Source organism: Ochotona curzoniae, unplaced genomic scaffold (assembly GCF_017591425.1).
Source record: "Ochotona curzoniae isolate NIBS_2020 unplaced genomic scaffold, NIBS_Ocur_1.0 contig_883, whole genome shotgun sequence".
Classification (NCBI taxonomy): Eukaryota; Metazoa; Chordata; class Mammalia; order Lagomorpha; family Ochotonidae; genus Ochotona; species Ochotona curzoniae.
In genome coordinates, this window is record NW_024466599.1 from 43,177,855 (window position 1) to 43,192,938 (window position 15,084).

Below are 15,084 nucleotides of genomic sequence, written 5' to 3' on the forward strand. Positions count from 1 at the left end.
GCTCCTGGCTTCAGATTGGTGTAACTCTGGCCATTGTGGTCGCTTGGGGAGTGAATCATCGATGGAAGATCTTCCTCTCTGTATATCTATCTGACTTTCCACTAAAAATAAATACATCTTTAAAAAAATAAAAACTTAAAATAAGTTTTAGATTTTCATGTTTAATTTTTTCAGCAAATGTTAAAGCAAGAAAACGGAATTTCCTGTACTTTTCTCTTTTCTATGTTGTTACAGGCTTCAAACAATATCTTCTTTAATTTGTACCTTGGAAACTTAAGTTTAGGGGCATAACTTTAGAACACAACCTACTACAAAATACTTTTTAAAAGCTACAGAAGAGCTAACCCATTTGAAAGTAAGATTTAGCTGAATCTCATGTTCTAAACCTGATATAAAATATGACAGGAAACATTCCTTTACTTACTCTTTTAAAAACAATTTTTTTTTTAATTTGAAAGGCAGAGCAACAGAGAGACAGAGTATGACCTTCCACGTGCTGCTGTCCCCAAATGTCTGATACAGCTCAGACTGTGCCACACAAAACTCCAGGAACTCCATCCTGGGCTTACATACAGGCTGCTGGCATTCAAAGACGTGGGCTAGCATCTGAGCTTTCCAAAGCACATTAGCAGGAAGCCAGACCAAAAGCAAAGCAACTAAGACTTAAACCAGTCTGGTAGTTAAGCTGCAGGTCAACTCCACTTCACAACAATGCCAGCCCCCTACCTATTTTTTTTAATCTTAGGAGGTTTATTCCAGTGGGGCAGGAACAGGGTGGAGGTGGTGGAGAGAAAAAAGGAGAAAGGGAAGGGAGGCCAGAAGGAGAAGAGAGAGCCCCCCTACCTATTTTAAAAATGCATTCTCAATTGATTTAAGTATCTTCAAGCTGTTAAAGGTCCTACTGAGAAAGGGTGGCCAAATGTTTATTATAAGATTAGTTTCACACATTTCTTCGGAAGCTTTCTTTTGCTGTTATTAGGAAGGAAAAATCCATCTAATATATACAAGAATAATCACTATTAGGAAAAAAGAATCAATCTTACATACAAGAATAATCATAAACTGGCTTGTACTGAAACATATAATCAAATATTTAAGTTATTCTTCTTTATGTTTTATTATTTAAAAGGCAGGGTTAGAAAAAGAAAGAGGGAGGAATGGAAGGAGGGAGGGAGGGAGAGACAAAAGAGAAGAGACAAAGATCTCCCAAATAAGTGGCAAGGCCCAAAGCTGAGCTGATCGAAAGGCAGCACTCAGCAGCCTCTTCTGGTCTTCCATGTGGGTTCAAGGGCCCAAGTACTTAGCCACCCTCCACTTCTTTCCCAAACTATAAGCAAGGAGCTGGATTGGAAATGGAGCAGCTTGGGACACAAACTAGCACTCATATGGGATGCCAGAAGCACAGACAGAAGTTTTGGGTCATCTTTCACTGCTTTCCCAGGCCGCAAGCAGGGCTGGATGAGAAGCAGAGCTGGTGAGACATGAACCAGAGCTCAAATGGGATCCCGGCATGTGCAAAAAAAGGTCTTTAGACACTAGGCTACTACTGCACCAGTCCCAGCTGCTGAACCTTTGATTCAGCTCTCTGCTAAGAAAGCAGTGGAGCATAGCCCAAGTTCTTGGGACCCTCAATCCATATACAAGACCCAACAGAGGCTCCTGGCTTCAGATCAGCTCAGCTCTAGCCATTGTGGCCATTTAGGGAGTAAACTGGCAAGTGGAAGATCTTTCTCTTTTTCCCCTTCTCTGTAAAATCTGACTTTAAAATAAAAATAAATCTTAAAAAAGAAAAACAGCTATATACTTTAAAATCTATGCAAGCAACCCACCTTAAAATGTACAAGCATGTACAACTCTGAGGAATTGCAGAAGAAAGAAGGAGTAACACTACTAAATGGTTTAGCACCGAGCTTGAAAGCTAAACATTTCCCCCCAAAAAAGTCTTCTCAGTTTCAGAGATATTACTTTACATATTTCTTTCCCACCACCACCAACAACAACAAAAGCAACCACCCAATACCTTTATAACATACTACAATTCAGCTTTACAGTGCCAGAATCATGGCATATCAGATAAAGCAACTGCCTGTGACACTGGTATGCCATATGAGCACCAGTTCATGCCCTGGCAGTTCTACTTCTGGTCCAGCTTCCTGCTGACGGTCTGTGAAAAGCAGCAGAAGAGGGTTCAAATGTTTGGATTCCTGCTACCTATATAGGAGACCAAGAGGAAGTTCCCGATGCCTGGCTTTGTTCTGACTGAGCCCTGGTTGTTGTGGCTGCTTGGGAGTGACCCAATTATTGGATGGAAGATCTCTTCATCTCTTATTCATACTCTAGAATGCTGACTTTCAAATAAGTAACTAAATCTTTAAATACAGATATAGATTTTAACAAAATTAACAATAAAAAAAAACATCCCTCATATATCCCACTAGTGTTTAAAGAAAATACTCTTGGGCCTGGTGCAATAGCTTAATTGGCTAATCCTCCACCTCCAAGTGCAGGAATCCATATGGGCTGCTCTACTTCCAATTGAGCTCCCTGTTTGCAGCACAGGAAAGAAGTGGAGAATGGCCCCTGGGACCCTATACCCAAGTGGGAGACCCAGAAGAAGATCCTGACTCCTGGCTTCAGATTGGGTCAGTCTCAACCATCATGGTCATCTCTCTGTAAATCTGCATTTCCAGTAAAAATAAGTAAACCTTTAAAAATAATAATCATATTGGGATAATCTCTAAACAAGTTCCAGAAAAGAAAAAAACACAATAGTGTTAGATCAGCAAAAGAAAAAAAAAATCAAATCTGTTAGATTCCAACAGTATTCAAGGCTTGAGTACCTGAGTGACTTATAGTCAAAATGTGACAAGATTTCAGGTACACAAGTGAAACACTGGATATTCTTTGGACATGAAATTTTTTGCTTTCTGATATTTTCTGGATATGTTCACACCTCAGATTCAGATTCATGCTAATGCTCCAAGGATAACACCAGAAGGCAGCTCAACTACTTTGGCCTCTGCCATCCATGTAGGAGATCAGTTTGAGTTCCAGACTCCTTGTTTTAGCTAAGTCCAGATCTCGCTGCTGCAGTAATTTGGGGAAAGAACCAGCAGATGGAAGATCTCTCTCTGTCTTTCCCTCCCTCTCTCCTTCCCTTTTCTATCTCTATCTCTCTATCTCTGTGTCTCTCTGTCGCACACTCACATATACCCATCTCTCCGTACCCTTTCAGAAAATTTAAAAGAAAAGAATCAAACTGAGAAGTAGTTGCAAACTTCAGGGAAAAGATGACACATTGAATCTTTAACAACAATCCATTAATTAAGATGGGTGTGGCGCAGTGACCTAGCAGCTAAAGTACTTATCTTGAATGTACCCAATCCCATATAGGTGCCAATTCTAATCCCGGCAGGCACTGGTTCTAACCCCAACTCCCAGTCCCAACTCTCACTGGCAGGTGATGAAACCTGAGCCTCCCATCCCTGGGGCATGTAAACTGGTAGGTATGACAGCTTAGCCCAGCAAGACCTGTGCTCCATCTTGGTTTCTGCACTTTCCAGTGAGCCAAAGTTTGCTCAGCCCTGCCTGGTCCGCCCCCTTCCGAAATAAACCCACACATCAGTCAACAGCTGGAGCTACATTGCCCAGCTTGCCTGACCCCCCAGGCCTGGACCATGTGATCACCAGTGGGAGCTATGACCCACTAGGGAAGTTTCCCACCTTCCCCCATCTGGCCCACTCCCAGACCCAGATCACATGCATCCCAGCAGATGTTAAGCCCTTGCCCAGCATAGCCTGCCCCTCCATCTTGGCCTTGTATGAGCTGGTGAATGTTGCAGTTCAGCCTGCCCCACAGCCTGTTTTTAGGATGCACATGCGGGTCCTGCAGCCTGAATCTGCCAGATTATTCTTGGTCCCTGTACCCATGAGTGATGGCAGGTTCCATGGTCACACCTAACTCAGCCCATCCCTAACCCAACTCTTGAGCTAACCAGCAGGACTTGTATTTCCATGGGATTGGGCCACATATCCCCCACAGAATCTACCCCCAGAACTGGTTCCCTCATGTGTGGTTAGTGTCATGGTCCTGCCTAATGTGACCTGTTCCAACATTCAGTCAGGTACTTGGATCTAGCCCTGCTAGACAGGTCCCCAGCCCTAGCTTTTGCATGGACTGGCATGTGGTACTCAGCAATACTCCATGATAACAAGCCCTACTCAGCACTCCTGCGTAGGCTGATGTACCAGTCTGACCCATAAAGATCTTTTGGCCTCTCCTCTCCAAACCACTAGGTCTCAGTCCCCTCGCTTACCTTCAAGTACAGTGACCCTGTTGTTGGGAGTCCCTCAGGATTCATTCCTCACCTACACGCATAGTGACCGTATCCATGGATGTCCCTAGGCAGTAATTCCACACCCTAAAGACTCCAGAGCACATCACTGGTCAGCCAGCAGGTGGAGTCCAGTGCCAGTTGGTGCACTGGCTGTCCAAAGCCCAGGACTTGCTCACTGCTTGGCAGTGGTGGCTGGAACTAGGGTCCCAAGTGTTGAGTCCCACCTGACTCAGGTATCCCCAGCAGCTGCCACATTGCTAAAAGCTCCCACGACCTCCATTATTCTTACAACACAAAATCTGTTACATAAAATCCATCTGAATGAGCTAATCTATAAGAGAAAACTGCTTACAGAGGGAAGTTAAAGTTGAATTTACCTGTCCATTTTTTCCTAATTCCAGCTCTATTATGGCGACAGGAGTGTGTATTTGACTTGAGTGCCTTGACTGAGACTTGCCATCAACTCTCCAGCTCAGGCCCCGAAGCCCATGATCCCAGCGGCTCTGGTTCATGAGGCTCTCTCTAATTTTTGTCTTGTGGCTCTTCCAGAACTTTGAAATGACACCAGCTTGTTCAGAAGTGATCCCACCTTGCTTTTTAGTTTGAGCAGTCAAGTATGCCTCCAGCTGGTTGAAATCCATGTCTGCAGATGCAATTGACTATGAAGATAACAGAAAAAGCAATTTCATTATGATTAAACTAGAAAATGATATATTTATGCCTACAGATCACATTTTGAATCTTCAACACTTTTAAAAAGGCTCATCAAGCAACAGTAATAAATACAAAACACTCCCCATGCAAATACCAAAAAAACAGAGAAGTTACTGCCAAAACCCCCATGTCAGCAGCAAGCATTTTGTCTATGTCCCGTGTCAGAGTGTCTGGGTTTGGTTACCAGCTCTGGCTCCCCAGCTCCAGGTGCTTGCTAACACAGACCATACAAAGCAACAATGATATTTCGAGTACTAGGGTTCCTGCCACCCATGTGGGAAGTCAGAGTCCTGGCTCCAGCTAGATTATTACGGGTAGTTAGGAAGTGAATCAACAGATGGAAATACTCTCTATTTCTATCTTTCATACAAAGTCATTGTCACTTGAATTCTTAACAACTAGACCCTAAGTTTTATGTATTCACTTTAATGGTGGGGAAATAAAATGAGATTTTTTAATAAGAATAAAATTAATTGATCCAATTGATCCTGTAAGGAAATCTTACATCATTTCATAGTGTCTCTGATTAGTTTTCATGACTACACAGACAAGTACACTTTTTAAAAAATACCTTCTCAGAGTCAGCATTGTGCCACAGTTTGTATGCCATTGTGGGTAGCAGTTCAAGATGCAACTGCCCCACTTCAGATTCAGCTCCCTACTAATGAGCCTGGAAGAGAAGTTGAACATGTCCCAAATGTTTGGGCTGCTTCCCCATGTAGGAGAGAGATGTGGACAAAGTTCTGGGTTCTTGACTTCAGCCTGGATCAATTCCACTGCTGCCAGCCATTTGCGGAGTGAACCAGCAGATGGAAGAGCTCTGACATTCAAAGAAATAAATAAATAGTTAAACACAAATCAATAAATAATTGTCTCCTCACTAGTTATACTTTAAGATTTATTGATTGATCTGAAAGAAGCAAAGAGAAAGAGAATGAATCTTATATTCACTGGTTTGCTCCCTAAATGCTCACAACAACCAGGGCTGGGCCAGGCCAAAGCCAGGCACATGGAACTCCATCCAATCTTCCACATGAGTGACAGGGGCCCAATCATTCATGTCATCATCTTATGTTTTCCCACTCACATTAGTAGGGTCTGGAATGAAACAGAGCAGCTGGGACTCAAACCAGCACCCATATAGCTCACCAGCATCATATGTGGCAGCTCAACCTGCTACGCCGTTAATGCTGGACTCATCACTACCTCAGCAGGAGAAAAATCCCACATAACTGGTACTTGTGTCACAGTGAATATAGAGATGCCATTTCCCAAGCAGCAGCTGCAAAGCTTTAATCATCAGTCTTTGGTGACTAATGAGACAACAAACAATGATATTAGAAGAACTGTCACAAACTTCATTAGGGCATGTCTGTTTGATCGAGGAATACACATCTAGAAACTTACAGGGTCAACTGGTTTAATGTAACAGTGAATAGCAAAAGAGATAAGACTGGGAAAGCAATTGGAGTCAGATTACAGAATATACCCTATAAGTAATAAGGAGGCACTAGAGGTTAGGCAACTGGAAAATCATTATATAAGAGCGGTGGTTTACAAAGTTAAATCTGACAACATCAAGTAGCTAGGCTGAGTGAGCAATTATCAGATGGTTATGACACGGAGTTTGGGAGAAGGCAGTGACAATTAATGATTTATTCTCAAGGTAGGCCTCCCCCGGCCTCTTCTTTGATATGCCCCTATTCTCTCCTGGTCAAGGAGGTTGGCATGAACTCAAAACCAGACAAATCACAGGACCCTCCTTTTTCTGGGCACACTGACTAATCCAAATTAATTTCCCAATTTAGAGCAGAAGAAGCAATTCTGCCTTTTAGGTTCAAGATAGCAGAAGCATATCAGCTGAGGTTATAGACAGCCATCTTCCTAACCATGTGCCAGAGACAAAAAGGGGTTTTAATTGGGTGATTTATTGGTTTTGGACCAGCCCAGCCAAATGGAGAGTGAACCAGTGAACGAAAGATAGCTCACTCTCCCCACAAACCTATCTATAATTCTGTCATGACTTTGCAATACTATACATGATGCCTTGCAGAAAAAATGGTTTATAATAACTTGAACCTAGAAATTGACTTTATAAAATATATACAAAAGTATTTTTGTAAAGTTTTAATAAACACCATATCCTCTAGGAATACAAGTAATATAATTTGTACTTTGGCTTAATTAGAACTTTACAAACAGGATACTGATCATTTGAGAAAATCTTATTGATCATTTTGGAAAATCAAGACAACACATATGCGTATAAGTGCATTTGCTGCCGTACCTTCCGTGGTTCTTCGTGTAGGTGCAAGCATTTGATTAATCCATTATACTTTTAAGGCAGTAAATTTGAATTTTTACACTTTAAATATATTTTAAATTATTATTTTCAGTTCTTTTTATACATTTACGTCACACCAATTTATTTATAAATTACAAAGGTGTATTTTATATATTAAATATAGTTAAAGTAATTTAGTAAAAACCTCATTCAAGGATGAGAAAAGGGCATTAAGAGACACTAGGCTAGAAATGCTTGAAAACACTAAGGATCAAGTTCAACTGTAACACGAAAACCCTGGCTTATGTTTAATGCGCTTTACCATTTCCTGCCTCCCATGCTTGAAGTTCAAATCCTACTAACCCGTTTGTGATTCCATACTAATTCCACATTAATAATTCTAACATGTCCACACTTCCTGTATGCCTTTGTTGAGGTAATTCTAACTGCCTAAAATGTCTTTTTATCACCACCTTTAGCAGGCCACTTCTACTTCATGAGTCAAGATTCGGTTCAAGTATGAATGAGGCCCCTCAAGGCTAACGAAGCTAACATTTTTTTAGCTGTTTAGGTAAGTGAAAACTCACTGGAAGTTTGATTCACTGATTACTAGCTTTCTGCAGAATCATAAAGACAGGAGCAAAACACTAGCACCTTGCAACTGGCTTTGATAGTGTTACTGGGAGAGGACAATGCACACACCATTGCAAACACCAGCTCTTGCAGATTTCCAGTCCTTAAACATGCTCAATTAATACTCTAAAGTATTAACAAGTACAAAGAGAAAATTAAGCAAGCATTTAAAGTAATTCTACAGATTCTCCAGCAGTTGACAAATGACTTCTGTTCTTCAGTGTAACTTCGCTGCATTGTACTGACTGTATGACTCTGTACTTCGTTTTTTACACTCATGACTTCAGCATTAAGTATTTGCACACTAGGTGTCATCATCACCTTCCTCTTATGTACATGCAATGTAACAACATATAGTTTTGATGCTTAACAATATTCCATTTTTTCTATAATAAAGGATATTTATTTGAATTTTAAAAGATTAGGTCCAAACATGGCTTCCCCAATTTTCCTCTCTCCTGCTAAGCCAAATACCCCCTCTCTCAAAGCTAAAATATCTTAAATATATGTATCCTTTATTACTACACCTAGTTCAAAGGAATGAAATGATTTGGTTAGAAATTGTTTTCACGGGCCCGGCGCGGTGGCGCAAGTGGTTAAAGGTCCTCGCCTTGAACGCCCGGGATCTCATATGGGCGCCGGTTCTAATCCCGGCAGCCCCGCTTCCCTTCCAGCTCCCTGCCTGTGGCCCGGGAAAGCAGTCGAGGACGGCCCAAAGCCTTGGGACCCTGCACCCGCGTGGGAGACCTGGAAGAGGCTCCTGGCTTCGGATCGGCATAGTATCGGCCCGTTGCGCTCACTTGGGGAGTGAATCATCGGACAGAAGATCTTCCTCTCTGTCTCTCCTCTCTGTATATCCGCCTTTCCAATAAAAAATAATAAAAATAAATCTTTAAAAAAAAAAAGAAATTGTTTTCACATAACAGACTCTCACCTTTGAGATCTGATTCCTTTTTTTTTTTTTTTTTGGAAAGGTGGATAGAGAGGAAGAGAGACAGAGAGAAAGATCTTGCATCCAATGGTTTACCCCCCAAGTGGCCGCAACGGCTGGAGCTGAGCCAATCCAAAGCCAGGAGCCTCTTCCGGGTCTCCCACATGGGTGCAAGGTCCCAAGGCCTTGGGCCGTCCTCGACTGCCTCCCCAGGCCACAAGCAGGGAACTGGATGGTAAGCAGGGCCGCCAGGATTAGAACCGGTGCCCATATGGGATCCTGATTTATTTGTTTGTCCAGAAGTATATACAACTAGCAACTTCTTGCTTACAAAATGTTCCCACATATATTCACAAAATGTAAACTCCTTTAAGAGTAGAAAATAATCCATGATGTCAATGCCTACTCTTACAAATTAGCAAGGAGCTCAGAACCTAAAGAAAATCAGGGCAAAGGAAGAATCTGAATGAAAAAATGTAATTTATCATATTAGTATTCTTAACAGAGAGTTGTTGCTGGAAAATAATCAGAGTGACTCCACGTGATGTGGCTGATGGTGAGAAGTCACTGCTCACCTGGTCACTACAGATCAACAATATGCTAAACATGCACTTAAATGAAATATAGCTAAAAATCGTTTAAATACTAAAGATTAAGTATTAAACATTAAATGTTAAAATTAACAGTTATCCATCTGAAACTGTTATTCCATATTAAAGTATAGGAGGAAACAAGAGAAAACAGATTATTGCATATGCAACTCCCACCAAAATCCTAGTACTGTGGTGCAGTGGATTAAGCCATTATTTCCAATGCCAGGATCCCACTTTGGAGTGCTATTTTAAGTACTGACTGCTCAACTTCTTATCCAGGTTCCTGCTACTGTGCTGGAGAATGCAGTAGAAAACTGTCCAAGTGTTTGAGCCCCTGCCATCCACGTGGAAGCCCCAGACGGAGTTTCTGACTCACTGCTTTGGCACGCCCCAACCTGGCTCTTATCTGCGGAGTGAATCAGAGGAGGGAAGATCTCACCCCTCTCTCTTTGCCTTTCAATTCAAATTAAAACAAACACATATTTTTTTTCTTTAAATGTTAACTGCTGCCCTGTGCAAAAACAAAAACCCCACAAACAATATTGGAAGAAAACCACAAATTGAGTCTACAGCCATACCACTCTGAGCACGACCGATCTCGTCTGATCTCAGAAGTTAAGCAGGGTCAGGCCTGGTTAGTACTTAAATGGGAGAAAACTACAAAATGAGGCTGGCATTGTGGCTCAATATGTTGATCCTTCACTTACAGGTACCAGTATCCCATACAGTCCATGTCTTGGCTGCTCCACTTTCTATCAACTTCCTGCCTGTGGCCTGGGAAGACAGAGGACAATGATCCAGGTACTTGGCCCCTGCACCCATGTAGGAGACTCTGAGGAAGCTGGTTCCTGACTCCAGATCAGCTCAGCTCCAGCCATTGTGGCCATGTAGAGAATGAACCAGCAAAAGATATTTTTCTCTCTGTGTCTCTCCTCTCTGTATATATGCCTTTCAAATAAAAATAAATCTTGAAAAAAACCACTAGTCTCCAAAACCATGAAAAAACATATTTTCAACCCACATATCTAAGAAGATTGGCATAAAACACATAAAGGACTTTCAAAAACTAAATATTAAAAACAAACAATCCAGGGCAAGAGCTGTGGAACAGTGAGACAGCTACCACCTATAAAACTAGCATCCCATTTTTGGACCAATTCATGTTCCAGCTACTCTACTTTTAATCCAGTTCACAATTAATACACCTAAGAAAATAACTCAAGATGGCTCAAGTGGTTGGGCCCCTACACCCACGTGAAAGTCCTGGAAGAAAGTTCTGGCGCCTGGCTTCAGATTGGCCCAGTTCTGGCTGCAGTGGAGACTTGTTCCTTTTTCTTTATCCTTTTAAAGGAGGATTTGCAGAGAGAAGAAAGATCTTCCATCACTGATCCACTCCCTAAATGGCCACAAAGGCCAGAGCTAAGCTGTTAGGCAGCCAGGACTCAAGAGCTTCTTCCAGATCTCCAATGTGGGTACAGAATCCCAAGGTATTGGGCTATCCTCCACTGTCTTGCCAGGCTACAACCAGGGAGCTGGATGGGAAGAGGAGCAGCCTACACACGAATCAGCGCCCATATGGGATGCCAGTGCCTGGAGGTAAAGGACAAGATAGTTGGACCATTGCACCAGCCTACACTGTGGCCTCTCTCTTCCTTTGTCTCTCTCTGTAATCCTGTCTTCCAAATCAATAAAATAAATTTTTATTTCAAATCCTATCAGAAAATGAATTAAAAGACATATTTCCCCAAAAAAGATACACAAAGAGTAGATAAGTACATAAAAAATTGTTTAGAAACTCACATTAGAGCCTAGTGAGATATTACTATAAACTTATCAGAATGGCTAAGATCTATATCTATACTGACAAAACCAAAAGTTGGCAAGGATGTGGAAAAACTGGCTCACCCACATATTGCTAATGGAATGGAATGTATATCCACAGCAGAAAACAGTTCAAGGATCTTTTTAAAAGCTAAATATGCAATTACCAACTGCATTCCTAGGGATTAATTACAGAGAAATGAGGATTTATGTCCCCACAAAACATAAACACAAATGCTTCCAGCAGCTTTACTCACGACTCAAATGTGAACTACAAACTCCGGGTGATGGTAAAGTGCCAGTATTGGTTCATTCATTGCAACAAATGTACCACTCTACTGCAAGATGTTGACGGCAGAGAAAGCTGCATATGTGGTCACAGGAATCAGAACTCTGTAATTCCTGTTCAATTTTGTTATAAACCTAAAACAGCTCTAAAAAATAAAGTCTATTTGTTAAAAAGGTGAATTTTTTAAAATATCACGAAAAAAAATGATACCATGACAGTTTTCTGGCATGTTTCCCAAACCTGGAAACTTTCCTTCCCCCATTCTCCCAACTGCCATTAGGAACCCAGGTCCTGTGAGCTAGTGTTGTAGTGTTGCGCACAAAGCTGCTGCCTGTGATGCTGGCATCCTATTTGGACACTAGTTCATGCCTCAATTGTTCCACATCCGATTCCGCTCCCTGCTGGTGACCTTAGAAAAGCATCAGAAGATGGTCCTAGTGTTTGGGTCCCTGCCACCCACGTTGGGAGACCTACCTGGATGACGCCACTGGTTTCGCCTGTCTCAGCCTTGGCCATTGGAGCCACTTTGGGAGTCAAACAACAGGCTAATCCTCCATCTACAAGCACTGGCATATCATATGGGCGCTGGTTCATGTTCCAACTGCTCCACTTCCCATCCAGCTCTCTGTTATGTCATGGGAAAACAATGGAAGAAAAGTAGTGGAAGATGGCCTAAGCCCTTGGGACCCTACACCCATGTGGGACACCTGGAAGAAACTTCTGGTTCCGGCTCCAAATGCATTCAGTTCCAGCTGTTGCAACCATGTGGGGAGTGAACCAGTGGATGGCAGATATTTCTCTATGTCTCTTTTTCTCTCTAGAAATATTTCTAATAAAAACTAAATAGATCTGAGAGAGAGAGAAAGCACACAGCAGAAGCTATATGCTAGTTCTCTTTCTTGCAAGTCCATTGTGCATTTACATGGAGTGTTGTACTTAGCTTTCTGCCATACATCCCAGTAGGTAGTCTTCCACTAGTCTGTGCTGCCTGAGGTTGGGGAGGGGTGGTAGAAACAGTACTGTAGCAGACATGATGCAGTTCCAGAAGCTTGATTCAAGAGCACTGGCCAGTGAGCAGAGACCATGGAGCTCTTCCCAGCTCTGTGTGTCACTGTGCAGGCCTGAGCTCAGTTCCCACTGTCTCTCCAAAACAAGAGGTATCTCTCTGCATGCTGGGCTGCTTGGGGCTGAAGGAGAGATGATATGGGCAACTCTTTCATTATTACTTCCTTCAACCCATCTTTTTTTAAACATATATAAATAAATATATATATATGTATATATGATAGAGTTACAAATATTTATTTGAGATAGAGTTACAGAAAAAGGAGAAACCCAGAGAAAGAGTTTTATTCAAGTCTTCCACGTGGGTAACAGGAGTCCACATACTTGAGCCATCTTCTGCTCATCCCAGGCCACTAGCAGAGAATTTGAGGAAAAGCAGAGCAGCGGGACACGAACCAGTACCCACGTGGATGCCAGCATCAAAGGCAGCAGTTTTACTCCTGACATCATGACACTGGCCCTCTCAAGGAATATCTTTAACTTAGTTTAACTTGCAATTTCAAGTTACCAAGTAGAATTTGGAGAATACTTATGCCACAGGGTATGAAACACATTACTGTTAAAATAAAATGCTATACAATTGATGCAATTCAATTAAAACCAAATCTGTAATTTTTATTATCTAAAACATTTACTATATCATCTATATGATTAGAAAACCTAAAAAGAATAAAATGTATTTGTCCACTACATTTAATGCTGACATGCTACCTCCTTTGACTTTTAGGGGTAAAGGACCAAAAATTGGGTCTTTTGTCTCTTTGATGTCTTGAAGCCAATAATGGAACTGAAGGTGACCATTAACAGTGCAAGCTATCTATATTCAGTATCCAAAGGATGGAAAAGTGGTCAGGCTCACAAATCAACTTCTCATTCTGCTGGGAACCGAGAAGTCACAGGCACAGACAAGATTGAGGGGGAGGAATATTCTTGGATTTTCTGGAAAAGGTAGTATAACTCTTAGAATCAGGGAGCTTAAAAAAAAGTCCTTTTACGGTTTCTTTCTTTGGCTGTCATGACAACTGTTAACTGTTATGGTACCCGTAGGAGTGCTTTTTTTGCATGGAGATTATAATAAGGCCTGATGTCTGTTTGAGGACATGTTGGCCACCATCTTGGATCTCACTGATTTAAATCAGTGGGTCTGGAAAGTTCTGTCCTTTAGCCCTCCTGTTATGAGGGGGGAAAAAAAATAGGATATAGGTAGAAACTTAACTTGACGTGCGCATATATAATCTTGGGTAACAAAAACTCTGAAGATTTGCCGGCTTTATTAAATCGACAATATTACACTAGACTTATTTCCCTTTTTTTTTTAAGATTTATTTTTATTATTTTCTCATTGGAAAGGCGGATATACAGAGAGGAGGAGAGACAGAGAGGAAGATCTTCCGTCCAATGATTCACCCCCCAAGTGAGCCGCAATGGCCGGTGCTATGCCGATCCAAAGCCAGGAGCCTCTTCCGGGTCTCCCACGCGGGTGCAGGGTCCCAAAGCTTTGGGCCGTCCTTGACTGCTTTCCCAGGCCACAGGCAGGGAGCTGAAAGGGAAGCAGGGCTGCCGGGATTAGAACTGGCGCCCATATGGGATCCCGGGCGTGCAAGGTGAGGACCTTAACCACTGCGCCACAGCGCCGGGCCCCTAGACTTAAGATTGATCCACATCGTGAGCCTGAAAAATACTCGTGTTAGTTTACTATATTTTCAGAGTTTCTGGAATACTAAGTTTATGTAACTGCTTATTTTTTCTAAAATAATTAGAACAGAGCTCTTTTATTACTTTGGTAATACCAGCCAGAGGTAGAAAAATATCATATCTACATAGTATATATAAGGTTGAACACTGAACATTATAACTGGAAGTATGTAAGATCTATTTACTTCAATTTGGGCGATTATTTTCTCTCTCCTCTCTCTTCCTCTTTTGGAGATATATAACAACTTGGAAAATAGTAAAACAATTAATGCAAAGATATGTCATGAGTGCATAAAATTTATTTTGTCATTTACTAACATGAAATATCCACATGGTTGGTGTTTAGCCTAGCGGTTAAGGTGACTGTTAAGATGTCCACATCCTATATCAAAATGTCAAGGCTGGATTCCTGGCTCTGACTCCTGATTTCAGCACCATGCCAATGCAGCCCTTGGGAGGCAGTGATGGAAGTTCAAATAGCTGGGTTCTTGCTACCACGTAGGATCCCACTCTTGGCTCCCACCCTCAGGCTGACCCAGTTCTGGTCACTGAGGACAGTTGGGGAATTAAATGATAGACTGGAGTGCTCTTCACTCTCAAATCAAATGTATAAAAACCTATCCTAAAATTTTTTAATTTATCAAAATTTACACAAACACAGACCATATATTGTGTCATTCGTGGTTGAAAGAAGGGCAAGCATAAAGATCAAGTGTTAACTT

At 41.8% G+C, this 15,084-nt stretch overlaps 1 protein-coding gene across 2 annotated transcripts in view; it reads right to left on the minus strand.

The window, feature by feature from the left end:
• COMMD1 (copper metabolism domain containing 1) overlaps window positions 1-15,084 on the minus strand; it is a 123,974-nt gene that overhangs the window by 81,384 nt on the left and 27,506 nt on the right. For both annotated transcript variants that reach the window (XM_040993385.1, XM_040993384.1), the window contains exon 2: window positions 4,715-4,996. In XM_040993385.1, coding sequence (XP_040849319.1) covers window positions 4,715-4,996 — 282 coding nt within the window. The remainder of the gene's footprint in view (window positions 1-4,714; window positions 4,997-15,084) is intronic.